Source organism: Pseudochaenichthys georgianus, chromosome 9, assembly GCF_902827115.2.
Source record: "Pseudochaenichthys georgianus chromosome 9, fPseGeo1.2, whole genome shotgun sequence".
In the NCBI taxonomy this organism is placed as follows: domain Eukaryota; kingdom Metazoa; phylum Chordata; class Actinopteri; order Perciformes; family Channichthyidae; genus Pseudochaenichthys; species Pseudochaenichthys georgianus.
Genome location: NC_047511.1, coordinates 37,919,780 through 37,934,892, shown reverse-complemented (window position 1 = coordinate 37,934,892; position 15,113 = coordinate 37,919,780). Strand labels below are relative to the sequence as shown.

Sequence of the window (15,113 nt, the reverse complement as noted above, 5' to 3'; positions counted from 1 at the left end):
GGTTAGTACACGAGCCGCAGCATTTTAAATCAGCTGAAGCGACTTGACTGACTTCTTGGTACACCCTGATAATAAGGAGTTACAATAATACATTTCTGACCTCCTGCTAAATTATGAACCATCCAGATCTCTCAGGTCTTCAGGGACTGGTCAGCTTTCTGTCCCCAGAGTCAGAACTAAACGGAAAAGCAGCGTTCAGTTATTATGCTCCAAATATCTGGAACAAACTCCCAGAAACCTGCAGGTCCGCTGCAACTCTGACTACTTTTAAATCCAGACTAAAGACTTTTCTTTTTGCCGCTGCTTTTAATTGAACTATTCATATCTTAGACTGCACTGTAACTTTTATCCATGTATTTTTTCTTTTTATGTTTATTTTATTAGCTTTTCTTTTTAATGACTGATTTTAAATGCCATTTTCTTAATGTCTTTCATTTTTTGTAAAGCACTTTGAATTGCCTTGTGTTGAAAAGTGCCATTTACATGCATAAAAACCTTCATAACACACAAGGGGACGGGTAATAACCCGAAAAGCATGACATGTCACCTTTAAAGGAAAAATCCTGATCAAATATAACACCAAGATTCCTTACAGTCTCACTGGAGGCCAAATTAATGCCATCCATAGTTAGTAATAGTATATCTTTAGATAATTTGTTTCGTAGATTCTTCGGGCCAAGTACAATAACTTCAGTTTTGGTCGTGTTTAACATCAAAAAGTTTAAGGTTATCCATGTTTTTAAGTCCTTGAGGCAGTCTTGAATTTTATTTAGATGATTAATTTCATCAGGCTTGATTGATAAATATAGTTGAGTATCATCCGCATAACAATGAAAATGTACAGAATGATTCCTTATAATATTGCCTAACGGAAGCATATACAGTGGGGCAAAAAAGTATTTAGTCAGCCACCAATTGTGCAAGTTCTCCCACTTAAAAAGATGAGAGGCCTGTAATTTTCATCCTAGGTATACCTCAACTATGAGAGACAGAATGAGAAAAAAAAAAAATCCAGAAAATCACATTGTCTGATTTTTAAAGAACTTATTTGCAAATTATGGTGGAAAATAAGTATTTGGTCAATAACAAAAGTTCATCTCAATATTTTGTTATATACCCTTTGTTGGCAATGACAGAGGTCAAACGTTTTCTGTCAGTCTTCACAAGGTTTTCACACACTTGCTGGTATTTTGGCCCATTCCTCCATGCAGATCTCCTCTAGAGCAGTGATGTTTTGGGGCTGTCGCTGGGCAACACAGACTTTCAACTCCCTCCAAAGATTTTCTATGGGGTTGAGATCTGGAGACTGGCTAGACCACTCCAGGACCATGAAATGCTTCTTACGAAGCCACTACTTCGTTGCCCGGGCGGTGTGTTTGGGATCATTGTCATGCTGAAAGACCCAGCCACGTTTCATCTTCAATGCCCTTGCTGATGGAAGGAGGTTGTCACTCAAAATCTCACGATACATGGCCCCATTCATTCTTTCCTTTACACAGATCAGTCATCCTGGTCCCTTTGCAGAAAAACAGCCCCAAAGCATGATGTTTCCACCCCCATGTTTCACAGTAGGTATGGTGTTCTTTGGATGCAACTCAGCATTCTTTCTCCTCCAAACACGTCTAGTTGAGTTTTTACCAAAAAGTTCTATTTCGGTTTCATCTGACCATATGACATTCTCCCAATCCTCTTATGGATCATCTAAATGCTCTAGCAAACTTCAGACAGGCCTAGACATGTACTGGCTTAAGCAGGGGGACACGTCTGGCACTGCAGGATTTGAGTCCCTGGCAGCGTAGTGTGTTACTGATGGTAGCCTTTGTTACTTTGGTCCCAGCTCTCTGCAGGTCATTGACTAGGTCCCCCCCGTGTGGTTCAAGGATTTTTGCTCACCGTTCTTGTGATCATTTTGACCCCACGGGGTGAGATCTTGCGTGGAGCCCCAGATCGAGGGAGATTATCAGTGGTCTTGTATGTCTTCCATTTTCTAATAATTGCTCCCACAGTTGATTTCTTCACACCAAGCTGCTTACCTATTGCAGATTGAGTCTTCCCAGCCTGGTGCAGGTCTACAATTTTGTTTCTGGTGTCCTTTGACAGCTCTTTGGTCTTGGCCATAGTGGAGTTTGGAGTGTGACTGTTTGAGGTTGTGGACAGGTGTCTTTTATACTGATAACGAGTTCAAACAGGTGCCATTAATACAGTTAACGGGTGGGACGGGTGGCGCAGTGGTCTGTGCATCTGATCATCAGATCAAGGGGGAGTGCTAGGGAACTCCAGTTCGAAATCCGCTCCTGCCGCCACTGCGTCAGGCCGTTGTGTCCTTGGGCAAGACACTTCACCCGGATTTGCTCCTGTGGGTATTGTCCACAGTACATGTATAATACCATGTGTGTACTTGTAAAAAGCGCCTCGATGACTTCGAGGCATGAAGATGGACGGTGTGGCGCAGTGCACTGTGCAATGATCATCAGATCAAGGGGTGAAACCCGCCGCTGCTGCGTCTGTAAAGCCGGTGTGTCCTTGGGCAAGACACTTGCTCCTGTGGGTATTGTCCACAGTACATGACCATTGCATGTATGTGTAATGTGTATTTGTGAAGCGCTTTGAGCATCTGGAAAAGCGCTATAATAAATATAAGGAATTATTAACGAGTGGAGGACAGAGGAGGCTCTTAAAGAAGAAGTTACAGGTCTGTGAGAGCCAGAAATCTTGTTTGTTTGTAGGTGACCAAATACTTATTTTACCGAGGAATTTACCAATTAATTAATTAAAAATCCTACAATGTGAATTCCTGGATTCTTTCCCCCCATTCTGTCTCTCATAAATGAAGTGTACCTAGGATGAAAATTACAGGCATCTCTCATATTTTTAAGTGGGAGAACTTGCACAATTGGTGGCTGACTGAATACTTTTTTGCCCCACTGTATAATGTGAATAAAATAGGTCCGAGCACTGAGCCCTGTGGCACTCCATGGCTAACTTTGGTTTGCGTGGAAGATTCATCGTTGACACGTACAAACTGAGAGCGTTCAGATAGATAGGACCTAAACCAACCTAAAGCAGTTCCCTGTATGCCAACTCTGTGCTCTAATCTTTGCAATAGGATATCACGGTCAATAGTATCAAATGCAGCACTGAGATCGAGCAAAACAAGAATAGAGACAAGTCCCTTTTCTGAGGCTATTAGAATGTCATTTGTGACTTTAACCAGAGCTGTCTCTGTGCTATGATGTGTGCTAAAGCCAGACTGAAAATCTTCAAATAAATCATTGTTTTTTAAGTAATCACACAGCTGTTTTGCGACTACTTTCTCAAGAATTTTTGAGAGGAACGGAAGATTAGAAATAGGTCTATAGTTGGCTAAAACCTCTGGATCAAGGTTGTGCTTTTTAAGAAGCGGTTTTATCACTGCTACTTTGAATGATTGTGGAACATAGCCTGATAATAAAGACATATTCATAATATTTAATAAAGAAGTGCTAATTAATGGAAAAACTTCCTTCAACAGCTTAGTTGGAATTGGGTCTAACATACACGTTGATGGTTTAGAAGAGAGAATCATTGAATTTAATTGTTCAAGGTTTATGGCTGAAAAGCATTCTAGTTTACTATTTAGTGTAATATTAGAACTTACGTTTCCGGGAGCTGTTGATAACACGATACTGGTCAAAGGCAAGAGGTCATTAATTTTGTTTCTAAGAGTAACAATTTTATCGTTAAAAAAGCACATCAAATCATTACTACTGAGTGCTATGGGAATAGAAGGCTCAATCGAGCCTGGCTACAGTGCTGAAAAGAAATCTTGCATTATTCTTATTCTCATCTATTAATGAAGAGTAGTAGGCTGCTCTCGCTTTACGCAGTGCTTTCTTATATTCATTGAGTGTAATATGCCCAATTAAACGAGATTCTTCAAGTTTAGTGGAACGCCATATCCTTTCAAGTTGTCTAGACTTTTGCTTTATTTTGCAGGTTTCGGCATTATGCCATGGAGCTAATCTATGTTGTTTTATTTTCTTCTTTTTCAAAGGAGCAACAGAGTCTAATTTTATTCGCAGCGCATCTATAGCACTATCAACAACATGATCAATTTGGGGTGGTGTACATTTTGTATGAGTTTCCTCCCCTACATGCAGACATGCTATCGAGTTAAGTATTGGTGGAATCTCTTCCTTAAATTTGGCTATAGCACTAACAGATAGGTTTCTTCTGCAGTAGCTTTTGACTAATGCTTTGTAGTCTAGTAACAGTACTTCAAAAGTTACAAAGAAATGGTGGAATAAAGCAGGATTATGCGGTTCGACTAATAGTTGCTCAATTTCAATACCATAAGTCAGAACAAGGTCGAGAGTGTGATTATAGCAGTGGGTTGGTTTATTTACACTCTGACAGAAACCAACAGAATCTAATATAGAGTTAAATGCAACAGTAAGGCTATTTTTATCATCGTCAACATGAATATTGAAGTCACCTACGATAATTACTTTATCTGTTTTAAGAACCAAAGTTGATAAAAACTCAGAGAATTCTGATAAGAATTCTGAATAAGGACCTGGTGCACGGTATACTGTAACAAATAAGATTGGCTGCAAAGTTTTCTAGGTCGGATGCGTAAAAGACTAAAAACTAGTCTTTTAAAGAAGGTATAATTTTGGTTTAGTATTGATAAGTAAACTCGAGTCAAAGATTGCTGCAACTCCACCTCCTCGGCCCATGCCTCGGGCAATATGAGTATTGATATGGCTGGGTGGAGTGGCCTCATTTATGCTGACATATTCTTCATGTCTCAACCAAGTTTCAGTGAGACAGCATATATAAATATTATAATCTGATATTAAATCATTTACCAATATTGCTTTAGATGATAGAACCTGTTTTGTTGCACTGTAGTAGTTGTTACATTTACTTTTATTAGGTTATTATGTATGACACCTCCATTAGGTTTTACCTTAAATTGTCCTTGGGCAGACACACACACCGCTAATATTGGGTATTTTATTGGGTTTGGGATTCCTATGGATGACTGCCTAGGAGAGAGCGCAGAGAAGCGTGTAAAACTGCGACTCCGCCTTCTGGTCTCAACTCCAGTTTGTCATGGATTAAGTCCACAAAGCCCTGAAATGTTTGCCGAAATGAGATTTGCACCTTCCAAAGTAGGATGAATGCTGTCTCTCTTAATCAGACCAGGTTTTCCCCAGAAGGCTGTCCAATTATTTACGAAGCCCACATTGTTTGCTGGGCACCACCAAGACAACCAGCACTGAAATTATGACATGCGGCTGCTATACATGTCATCATTGATCAGATTGAGGAGGGGACCAGAGAAGATTATGGTATCCGACATTGTTTTAGCATAACTACACACCGACTCCATTACCACCGACGTGAATAACAATCCTACTGTATTTACGTTTATTTTTAGCCAGCAGTTTAAGATGCGCCTCAACGTCGCCCGCTCTGGCCCCCGGAATGCATGTGACTGTGGAGGCTTCGGTCTCTAAATTCACGTGTCTCATAATAGAGCTACCAATAACCAGAGTTGGCTTCTGAGCGGGTGTCTCGCTGAGTGGGGAATATCTGTTAGATACGTGAACGGGTTGGTGGGGACCTGCGGGTTTCGCGTTACGGAGCGTCCACACTACAGCTTCAAATAAAGCTTGGAGCTGGGCGTGTCTGGAGTTTGGGGATTTTATTCAAGCAATGCGACCAACAACCAATCACATGAATCTCCCGCCCCCGACATACAAAGCAAAAAACCCCGGGGATTTTATGGGAGCAATATATATATAAACTCCCTAAACAAGCGAAAACCTACCAGTTTCACCCACTGTCTCTGCCACCTCCCTCCATGCCTGGTTCCTCCGGTTTGTATCCCGGTAGGTGAAGAGGGTCTGGTCATACAAAGCCGGGTGATTTGCTACAGCGATAATTAGTTTCTCCTCCAACCTTTTGTGAATGGGCAGATTGGAGTTGTCGATGCTTCCGAAGCTGTCGACGCTGTAGTGTGGACGGGCCGTTATGCCCCCTTCTGAACAGTCACCCAGTCTCCCTGCTACTCGGGAGTTGCCGGGGGACGGCTAATAGGAGCTACCTTTTGCCGGTCCGCCCCCGACTAACATGGGCTTTACTTTAGCTGAGTTACTTTCTAAGATGCGGAGCCGGGCTTCTATGGCTATGATTCCCGCCTCCAACCTAACAACTATACTACATTTAACACATGTATCCTTACCAGTAAGGGAGGCCGGGAAGTAACCAAACATGAGACAGGAAGAGCAGGAAATAGCACCCGAGGGTGGGGAAAGAGCCATGGCTAGCTATCAAGCTAAAGTAGCTACCGTTAGCAAACCCGAAAAGAGTGTAGGCAACTGTGGAGTTACAGTCGCTAAGAGAAGGAGAGTTGTGAGTGCTTAAAGAGCCTGTGACACCATCCCAACAACTGTTGTGCAATGAAATATTGGGCTACTAGTAATCTCGAACCGTCAGTTTAAAAAAGAAAAGCGATACCGTTCCGTTAAATATCAATAATTTCGAACATCGCGGGGAAATTCCTTGACTCATTTTGAAGTTTTGGGGGAAGCCGGAAGTGACGTCAATGCGGGAACGCTTCGAGAGCCAAACACGGACAAAGTGTGTTGTCATGCGTAGAAATGGTGAATTACTGAGATTAGCCACGTTAATAACATTTTAATGAAGTTGACTACAGTATATTCATATGTGTCAGTGCTTTCATGTCAATTCGGCGACATAAACATAAATGATCGTGGTGAAGATGATGATTACATTAGGATTAAAAATCGGGAGTGAGAGCTGCTGAATTTCCTCCCGTCGGATGTGATATAAAAACAAATCGATTATTTTTGTGGTTGTAAACTCAAGTGGATGAAACTACATTTATTAGTGCTTTCATGTCAATTCGGCGAACATATGATACATTAAATGATGAGTGAGGATGATGATTAAAAATCGTTTGTTTGAGCCGGTCTGCATTTCCTGATGAGAAAACAAACCGATGCTTTTTGTAGTTGTAGTAGGCACCAACAACATGGATTAAACGTGTGTTTATTTACCACAATGTTGGGGAAATTAATGGATAAAATGCACGGATTATTATTATTATTATTCCCACTCCGATCGGGACACTAGGTCCACCGTTTCCCCGCAGCGAGGCTCCCCCCGTTGACAATTTACGTGGGCTGGGTGCAGTGGCGGACTGGCCATCGGGACGAATCCCGATGGGCCGGTACCGAAGTGGGCCGGTCGGATAAGTAACTAGCACATCCCCCATAGGCGGCGCGTGAGGCTCAGGTTTGAGAAGGCTAAATAACTTCTTTTACCTGACACTGCCCGCCTCCGGCGTCTATAGCAAAGAGATCAACTCAGTGTGCGGAGTTTAAATCTCTCAAGTCATATTACAGGATAAAGGAAATACAGTTTAAACTGCCATGCAGAGAAGACGCCGACGTGTCGCACTTATCATTCATATTACATCATCAATCAGATCATCGATCATATAATATCATAATATATCATATATCTCCTTATCTGAGTCAGCTTCTCCAGCCTCATCTGGCCGTGCAACACTCAGTGTCACAGACTGGATGCAGAAGTATTATTTAACACATTATGTTGACGAAACACTCGAGACAAAAGTAATTAAAGTCAGATCCACTCGTGTCTTAGACGTGAACGCGCTCTCAGCTGGAGAGAGAAACCCTGGCTTGATTTACCGAGTTGATAACCAGCGTCGTCGGACCGCTTAGCGAGATCTCGTTTGTTAGTTTGTTGTTAGTTTGTTTGTTACTCAAACATATCCAGGGTCTGTTGAACTGGCTTCATAGTACAGGGCACAGGTGGCGAGCAGCGCTAATGTCAAAGACACAGACATTATACATTATATTTGTATTTTAACAGGATGCAGTGACACAAATATTTACATATTTACATTTACTACAGCACCTGCCGCCCCTGACATCCCCACTCCCCCCGTTGACAATTTACTAGCGGTACCGAAGTGGGCCGGTCGAGAGTCCCGGGATGATTTTTAGTCCCATTCCACCACTGGCTACATGACCGTATGATCGCCCATATTGACGCACCTCATTCCTAAACTTCTAACAGATACAACATAAACCGATCCTTCAGCCTCATGAGCTCTCAGACACGTTCAACATTAACCTGTCATCGCTGTCTGAGCTTGCTGCTGTGTGCGCCGTCGTGCGTTTACATCTGACTGTATATATATAAAGGTTTACATGCAGATGCTGGGATCCTGGACGGTGCAGCTGGAGCGCTGTGCCCGCAATGACGTCACCCATCATTTGGCGGGACTTGAAGAATCCGCGAGAAGATCCAGAAAATTGTCAACATTGAAGGCAGATTAATGGTTATCAAAGTACAAATATCCAAAATCAGTTCAGTAACGGTTTTCAATGGGACAATATGTACTCAAATTGATGGGTTTGGATGATGGGGGAAAACCGTGTCACAGGCTCTTTAAGCTGTAATAACGTGTGATTACAACGTCAGGCAGTTGCCGTGATCAAGAGTTTTAAAACGATCGATTAAGTTAAGATAATAAGCTATCAGCAACAGAACAGGCACACCCGGAGATGACAACAACAACCGGAAGTTACAACATGCTTACCGCAATAGTGGTCTGTGTAGAAACCGTCATGGGTTCAGTCAGGAACGTTGATCAAGTGAGGTAAGTTAATCTGTCTGCCACTCAGGCACTATCTCTTATCAACTGAAGGGGGAAGTCTACCAAAGGAGAAATTCTAAAATAAAAAGTCAGTATTAAGACTTTCTGACTCTGTTTTATGGAATAATAAATAATCACTGATCCAAGCTGTCACCCGACCAGACGCTTTGAATTAAGGGGACATTCTTAGCTCTCAGTGCGTTCAGAGTGAGGAATGCTGAAGTCGCCTGCAGACTGGATCGCACCTGAAGGTTTTGAACGATCCTCGAACAAGCTGCACTGGTTATGCAAAATGGTGGCAGCAGTTTCGACTGCCAAAATACGATCAAGCATGAACTAGTCTGAGATCAGGTTGCAGACATTGACTGCAATCCTGCTGCAGCATCCAGACTCTGCAAGGGCTTCAACTGTTTCTCAACCTTCTTGGTTTCTACGTCAATGCTGATAAAAGTGAGAGGTGACGAAGTGACACATGAATCACGATGGATGACGTTTGTCACTGCCGTCTGGGTTTTGTTTTGAAACTAAAGTTAAAGAAATGGGAGTGGAAAACTTGTCCCGGTAATTCCTTCTGAACTCAACAGGTGTTGCAATACACGGCCATTTTTAGCATCAACAATAATAACACACTTCCAACTGACACTGCACTTCCTGATTAACAACTATATTTTATTTCAGGCTTTGGTAAGATGGCAAGGACGGGGAGCTCTTCTGTTCTTTTGCAATATCGCTCTCCGAGTGCTCATGTGCTTGTGAATCGGATGTTCTAATTCAGAAATATCACTTTTGCATTTTTAATCTTTGAGTTCTGTGCTGGCAGCAGCTCCGAGCAGAGCCTCGTGCATCACGCTGCTCACTTTACTGCAGATAGAGTTGATCCAGGCCTATCGACTTTGGCAAAGATTTCAGATATTTCAAAGAGTTCTGGCATAACTTAAAAAGGGACCTTGGTATAGAGGGATGACCTTTAGTCTGTCTGTGTTGTGGACAGAAAGCAGAGAGAGAGGGAAATACAAGATGTCTTTTTACATCAAGTTGCATCATTGTTGATGTCTGTATACAAAAAGAATGAGTGAAAAACAGGTCTGTGCTTCTAGGATAAAAGAAATTAAGAGTGACTGCAAGGTCAGTGTAATAATAACTCCAGCCTGATTCATCAACTCTGACGTGATGTGGGGAAGCAGAGCTGACATTTTGCTGAGATCAAATTTGCATGAGTAACCGACCACTTATCGGATTTGTGTGAGTCAGTGTTTGAAGGATGCCAAACACTGTCGATGCAGAATTACATTCCTGTCAATAAAACTATTGAAATCAGGCTCTAGTCGGTTTAGTAATATATAAAGCTTTGTGTTGCAGTGTCTGCATTTCAGAAAATACGTGTTAGCAGCTATTAACAAATGGTGTTGTAATTATTCTGTGTGTCTACCTGATTTTACTGGCAGGTTTATTAAGTACATATATTATACAGTTCTTCAATATGCAAATCCAAGGGATCAAAATAAAACAGATTTCATTATTGTATGCATTTTTGCTCGTAAATCATTCAAGTTTCTTTTACTTGGAAAAATAACGCAGTATTGGTCTAGCTAAGGAATACACAACATACTGTTAGGATCAGTATTGCCTGGTGATAATGCACTGTAGTGGTCCAATCAGATGAAAGACACACACAGACGCACACAACGAAGAGAAAGACTGCAGTATTCAAATTGGTATGCAAGACATTCAGTATGTGTCCAGGTGTGGCTGTAAAAACAATAATGTCTACCTTGTCCGCCAAGCTCTGAACAAAAAGCACTCCTTCACAAAACCCGCTGATAAACTATAATTATTTCCCTTTATATCCCCATAGTACACCAAGATAAAGTGATGTAAGGCAGCTTATAAAAACATCTGACTTCCCTGTAAACGGACTGGTGGTGAATGGGGGGGGGCGTGCTCGCTCAGGTGGTTCTTCAATGAACAATGCACTGCCTGCGCTAACACTACAGAGTAAACATTACCCATTTCCTTAAATTCCTGCTGGAGTGTATTCTTTTGTGGGAGCATGAAATGGAGATAGAGGGACCGAACGCTTTGGCCTTGAAGAGCTGAAGAGGGAGTGTTTCACTTTAAACGGGACCTTATCTTTGGGCGTGGGACTCTTGTGCTCCAAAAAAGGAGTGGAGAGTGACAAATGTTTCAGCATTCATAGCACAAGCAGTGTGTTGCTAATGTTAAAACTTTGTTTACATGTGATGGTAACTTCTGAATTCATCAACAAAGATATGTTGATATTTGTGAATCCAAATGCTGTCATCCGGCTGAAAAACAGACTGACAAACCAACAAAGTCCTTGCCAAAGGGTACAAATGTAATGTTTCTCAAAATCTACGTGTGTTTTTTTAATTTATTTTCACGCTTTGCTTTTTGTTGATTTGATATTTTATTTTGCACATTACAAATAAAATATTGCATATATTTTGTGTGACACTCTTCTCTACATGGGTATTTTGCTTTGAATAATGAAAATCTGAAGGGATCAAGGCGACTAAATAAATATATGCTCATCAACTTGTATGAAAAATATAAAGCACAATACTTAGGGCTACTTAGGGCTACGGGACAAGATTTGGGGGGGGGGAAACACAACAAAGGACTCAGCAGTCGATGTCTGAGACAGCGGACTCACATCTCTGAATCGCTGTCTAGGAATGCAGAGCGCAGCCGTGCAGTTATCTATAGGCCTCAATAAAACGCCAGGTTTAGTGGAACAAAAGTGACGTCAGCTTGTAAGAATCTTACACAAGGTGGAGGTCCACGGAGGGGAGAGGGGCAACATGTGGACAATAGACAACAGGAACACCACAGGAGGGATCACACTGACTTTGTTTTAACATTTGCTTAACAAGTTCAGAGATTAAGGTTCATAATAATCAGTTTGCACAGACTACTTTAAACCAGATGTGCATTTCTGTAGTTGGCGTTAAACTGTGGAATTCTTTACAAATGATTTAAGGGGCTGTATAAACATCTTCAGGTTTAAGAAAATGTATAAAGAAAGAATAATCTGACAGTATGAAGATGTTTGTGTTTTTGCTTTCATGTTAAGTATGTGTAAGCAGCTTTGACTGACAGACCATTTCTTTTAGAATAAGGGGCAGGTCAAATAAGTCGGTCTTCTGCCTGCACCTTTCCATCATGGGATACAAACAAACTGCTTAAAGTGTCCATGTCTTGTTTTATAATAATTGCCATGAGTGGAATACAACTATAATAATAATTATTGTGAGTGGGGTTTAAATACAGCAGTGTGGACAAAGCTCCGAGGGAGAAGCTGCAGCTCATTTAGAGGACTGGAACTGTCTGGCTTCCTACACGTACGCAACAATATCTAATATCACGTTTTTAAAGAGTGTAACTGAAAACACGTCAGACAAAGATGCTGCAATAAGAAAGGATGCCAACAAATGTGGGGGAGCTCAGAAGAACAAAGGAAGAGATGGAGAGGATCAATGCTCAGTAACACAGCTGTGTTAGGAGAAGCTGTAGGTTATGTAAGGTCAATGTGCTGCTGGAGTGGATACCGGCTCAAAAACGTGAAGAAAGCTATTTCAGATGTGAGGAACCGACAACACAGTCAGCAGCATTACATTGAATCTATTCTTAGGACTTTTTGGACCTGCCAGCTATCCTCCAGAGCCAGATTCCACTCGTAAAAAACTGAGGATTTTTGGATATACTGTCAGTATGTGACTTGTGCTGTGCTGCAATCTGCAACATTCACAAATCCACACACCCACCGATTCGTCATCTGTTTTAAAATGATATTAATTAGACAAAGTTACTATTGAGCTATTGTCAATAACCTTTTCAAAAGCAAAACAAATGTTTGATCTGAAGTGTCATCAGTTTTGCACAATCTTTACCATCTTATCTCACATTATAACAATCGAGTGTTACTGTTTATCCAAGGGGAAAACCCCAATGAATTACACATCCTGCTGGCATGTGCAGAATGTGTCGGCAACGAGCCACAGGTTCACTGCCCCACACAGATACCTCACTGTGGGGCAGTGACCTGTGAAACCAGACAGCTACAATGTGGCAATCATTAAACCTCAGAGCAGAGAGAGTGGGCAAAGTCCTCCAGGATAGTAGGACCATTCCTCTGACCAAGCTGCATCGTCCCCATGCAGAGGTTTACCAGCTGTGACAGCAGCAATGGACATGGCTCACTTTGTGCACAGAGGCACACAAAAACAATGGTGAATTGTTAGAGAGAAAAACAGATCTAGGAGGCCCATGTTGAGGCTACTAGTCAGAAGCTTCTGGGATTATCCACGAGGCCATTTGTAAGGTAACCCAAACAGAGCAGCCAGCATGTTGACCAACAGAAAGACAACAGTTGTTTCTGTGTCAATGCAAACTGTTCCCACTCCTCTTTCAGAGAAAACAAAGCATTCATTTATCAGAGCAACTCAACTATGCTAATTTCAGAACTGAGTCCTTTCAGGCATGTTTAAAATCATAATTGGGAACACTTACTGAAAGCAGGCATTGTGCCAGGTGTCCAGGAGGACTTTCATTTGAAACGTGTCTTGGATTTCTCCTCCACATCCCGCACAGTTACAGCTCTTAGTACCTGTAAGAAATGGAAAGGTATTCAATGGAGCAGCATTGTGTGCTTCAAATTCTGGTAGTAGGTATAACTGTATGTGGAACAGGTAGTGGTGTAAAGTAACTAAAGTACATTTACAATTTTGAGATACTTGTACTTTACTTGAGTATTTCAATGTTTTGCTACTTCTATCCAACTACCATTCAGTGATAAAAAAAAGTGTACTTTTACTCCACTACATTTATTTAATACCTTTAGTTACCTTGCAGATTTGGATTAATGTTGTGTAATATTTAATCAACACTTAAATAAGATTTTAGTTACACCTGGAGCAAATTCACAAGCTACCCTGCAGCATACAAAGGAATTAAAATGAGCCACACCAGCTTTAATAAGCACATTAATGCATCAATAATTATAATATTTGTTATGCTGTGTATGCAATTTATTATATGTAATGACTCGTCTTTTATCTGGACCCTGAGTCTGTAATAAAGTTTTGATTGATTGATTGATTGATTGATTGATTGATTGATTGAATCAAAACATATAATTTATTATTCTTTTGGTACTTTAACTATATTTTGATGCCAATACTTTTCCATTAGTAACATTTTGAATGCTGGACTTGTACTTGTAACAGAGTATTCCTACACTCTGGTACTTCTACTTGTATTGAAATACAATATCTGAGCACTTCTCCCACCTCTGAAAACAGGTATGCTTGATGTAACATTGAAATGCACAAAATGAAACATAGTATCAACTCGCCGTGTAACACGGCGATTTTATACAAATAAAATAATGTAACCTCTCGTCGTTATAGGTTTTAAGTTAGAGCTTGAGATATTCCTCACCTTCTGGTTGCTCCATCTACTTTCTCTGAGTGTCGTCGTTATTGAAATCCTTCACAAGCTGTTCATACTGCGAGCTGCGATGCGCCGCTTCAATGTTTGATTCCTCCGCGTCGTTCACCCAGCAGGACTGTGCAACTGTGGATACGTCAGGAGAAAAACAAATCCCTTTAATTGTTCACAGAAAGAAAAACAAATCAAGAAACTAAGCACACTCCTCCTGTACAAGACTGCTTTCTTGTCGCTGGCAGGATAACTGACGTAATGCAGTCTTCACATTCCTGTACGGAGAGCGGAAGGGCTCAAAGCAGCACCTGGAAGCAGGAGAAGAAAACTGAGGTTTGGGACAAAAAAACAAACTGAAAGGGAACAACAGTGGCGCCATCTACAGACACAACGACCACACTGCAGCATTGTTCTACCAGACACTGATTTCTACATAACATAACGGAAACTCACATGTAATGCCGGGCAAGGGAGACAAGACAACTTGTCCTAAAATTATATTATTTTCCTTTTACAGAAAAGAAAAATTGTATTATTGATTTTGCTTGAAATGTTTATGAATGTTATTGATGTCGTAATTGTACAAAGCATTGGTAATACTGTGTGTCATTATGGTCGTGAAAATAAAGCTATTTGAATTGAATTGACAGTGTTCAAGATGTAAACTTGTTCAGTCTTGTATAAAGACATAGCATACAAAAAAATAAACATAAAATACCATCATTATTTTTTGTTTTAATAACAATAATTTACGTGTCAATGACCTAGTTACAATTATTGTTTAGTCACTTACTTACTAGCCATTAATCTAAATGCATTTGGGATAATTATTATTATTATTATGTGCAGCCAAACGTTGTTTTTATTTCTTTTTGTTGTTGTTTGTATTTGGTTTACAATACAGAACCGACCATTAACTCACTCTTAAATCGATCAAGTTCAAGTC

General features: G+C 40.9%; 1 protein-coding gene across 1 annotated transcript in view; it reads right to left on the bottom strand.

Annotated features, from left to right (window-relative positions):
* limk2 (LIM domain kinase 2) overlaps positions 1-14,483 on the bottom strand; it is a 29,646-nt gene extending 15,163 nt beyond the window's left edge. Inside the window, exons 1-2 of the mRNA XM_034091459.2 lie at positions 14,165-14,483; positions 13,235-13,331 (exon numbers count right to left, since the gene is read on the bottom strand). Of these exons, the coding sequence (XP_033947350.1) occupies positions 13,235-13,331; positions 14,165-14,180 (113 nt within the window). The 5' untranslated portion in view covers positions 14,181-14,483. The remainder of the gene's footprint in view (positions 1-13,234; positions 13,332-14,164) is intronic.
* Between the last annotated feature and the right edge of the window lie 630 nt (positions 14,484-15,113).